General features: G+C 37.5%; 1 protein-coding gene across 1 annotated transcript; it reads right to left on the bottom strand.

The window, feature by feature from the left end:
• Positions 1-477: 477 nt before the first annotated feature.
• Positions 478-1893, bottom strand: LOC126764512 (nicotinamide/nicotinic acid mononucleotide adenylyltransferase 1-like). The gene is made up of 5 exons (XM_050482222.1): positions 1824-1893; positions 1605-1762; positions 1291-1530; positions 1135-1233; positions 478-1071 (listed from the first exon to the last, which is right to left on the bottom strand). Exons 1-5 carry the CDS (start codon positions 1891-1893, stop codon positions 922-924), a joined length of 717 nt encoding a protein of 238 aa, XP_050338179.1. The 3' UTR covers positions 478-921.
• Between the last annotated feature and the right edge of the window lie 228 nt (positions 1894-2121).

Below are 2121 nucleotides of genomic sequence, written 5' to 3'. Positions count from 1 at the left end.
AGCTACATACTTCGCACCAAAAAGTGAGTACCAAAATATTATAATTTAATATTAAAAAAACATTTATCTTACCATTATTAAACGTTTATTATTTAATCTCATGTTACCGTCTTGAGTTTAATAGTATTATTGCGTGGGTCACGAAAGCACAATGTGAAAATTACCGGGTCATGGCAAAACTAAGTTTGGGCAGCACTGTTATAGAGGATGGAGCCATGTTTAGAAGTGCACGCAAGTGAGGAAAGTTCTCTGAGAGCCATTCACTTGGGAGTGGTCAGAAATGGTTCTTTTACATATGGCTCAAGCACCTCACAATTTCCGGTCTTAGACCAAGTATCCTCTGGGTAGCCAAAAAACTTCCGTCTGAAGGCGAAACATCTGTCCTCTGGGTTGTGCCGTGGGTTTGGGATCCGCTACGTAAAAATCATCCCCTATGAAGAAAAAAAAAAACAGCGGAATGAATTAAGGTCTTAACTAAATTTCGGGCATTTATAAATGTTTATATTATTTATTGAGTGTTTTTCTCTAATGAGTTTCTCTCTTGATAGACAAATGTTGAAATATCAATGGAAAATACCTTTCTGCCTTTGTAATCAAAGATTCGCACGTCTTTTTTGAAGAACTCCAGGATAAAATAACGTGGACGCAAGAGCAGGTATTAGGCATAACCTTCTAACTTTAAGTACCTACCCAGAACAGATTATACTTGTTTTTTCCACTTTCGGCAAACTCTCTACACTGCTCAGGAAGAAAAGGTCGCCATGGAAGTAATATCTTTACGTCTCTCTTATACCTCTATTGTGGCTCATTTCAAAACTGCTTCGGTGCAGTCAGCAGTCAACCTTCCTCTACTTGATCAAAAGTTTATTTCACAGATTGAAAAAGAGACTAAGAGAAGAAAGATAACAGCACCAATCTAATTTACCAGTTGTACAAATTATATTTCTTTATGTGGTCAATAACGTCGTCATCAATTAGGTATTTCACAGACTGACCACGTTTCAGTAAACGACGCACCAGAGTGGAGCTCATATTATTTGTTGACCAATTTGTTATCACCTCAATATTACGCTAAAAAAGACAATCAATAAAACTTAAGAAAAAATTTAGAAAAATATAAGTAAAAGTGCTTACAGAATACTTTGAGATAACGTCTGATTCAGAAATAAGCTTTTCGGGCTTTGAACCATAGCGGGAAATTACCACCAAACCATAACTGCACATTGTTTCAACCTGTTTAAATTGATAAATAAGAAAAAAAAACAAAAAAAAATAAAAACTTTTATGCACCTCTTCTTTCGTCCACAACTGCGGATCGGCAAATGTCTCCAACAAATCCGCACCTGCCAAAAATTTCAAATGAACTTCCTCCGTGCGCTCCGTCACTTCTGGCGACAGCCATTCTGGCAGTACTAAATCTCTCCTGCCTTCCACTTTATCTTTCATCACATTACTTATGCTGTCCTTGTGATGTTTCAACACGTCCACCGTCGGCGTCCATTGCGGCTGTTGCAACTCCCAGTCAGAGACCTAAATTTGCATTAGAAATTGAATTGCATTACAACACTGCCATTAACACACGTGTCTGTCCGAAATCAACTCACTCGTATCCAATTAGAAGTGCGCAGCGCCAATCTCAGCATGGCCAATCTGTGTGTGCCTGCCACTAATCCTGGCTTCCGTAGCGCATCATGTACTGGTGACATTATGCCACCGATCACCTCAAAGGCACCACGCCCCATTAGGTGATTTCTCGCAATCTCTATTGGATAAATAAAATGTTATCGAATCTTTTTTACGATAATGCACTCAAGTTGGCTCACCAAACATACGCCTGTGCATCAAAGTCGGTGGACTGAATGCACCGCATGCAATCAGTATTAAACCTTTCATTTTTGCTTTGGAATTTTGTTGTATTTCTGAAATATTTTTTTAACAAAAAATATAATTTAGTAAAAAATATCTTTTAGCTTGAAGTAAAATTTAAATATATATGTACATCCATAATTTTTACATCATTGACTTTGAAGTTATTGAGAAAGGTTTTTCCGGAAAGGTTCGGCAAACTGTAAAGGCAATTGCTACTGGTAGGCGGCATAAAACTTCTAAGACACACTATTT

Source organism: Bactrocera neohumeralis, chromosome 2 (genome assembly GCF_024586455.1).
Source record: "Bactrocera neohumeralis isolate Rockhampton chromosome 2, APGP_CSIRO_Bneo_wtdbg2-racon-allhic-juicebox.fasta_v2, whole genome shotgun sequence".
Classification (NCBI taxonomy): domain Eukaryota; kingdom Metazoa; phylum Arthropoda; class Insecta; order Diptera; family Tephritidae; genus Bactrocera; species Bactrocera neohumeralis.
Note: the sequence above shows the minus strand (reverse complement) of the source record. Positions and strands in the feature narration are given on the sequence as shown.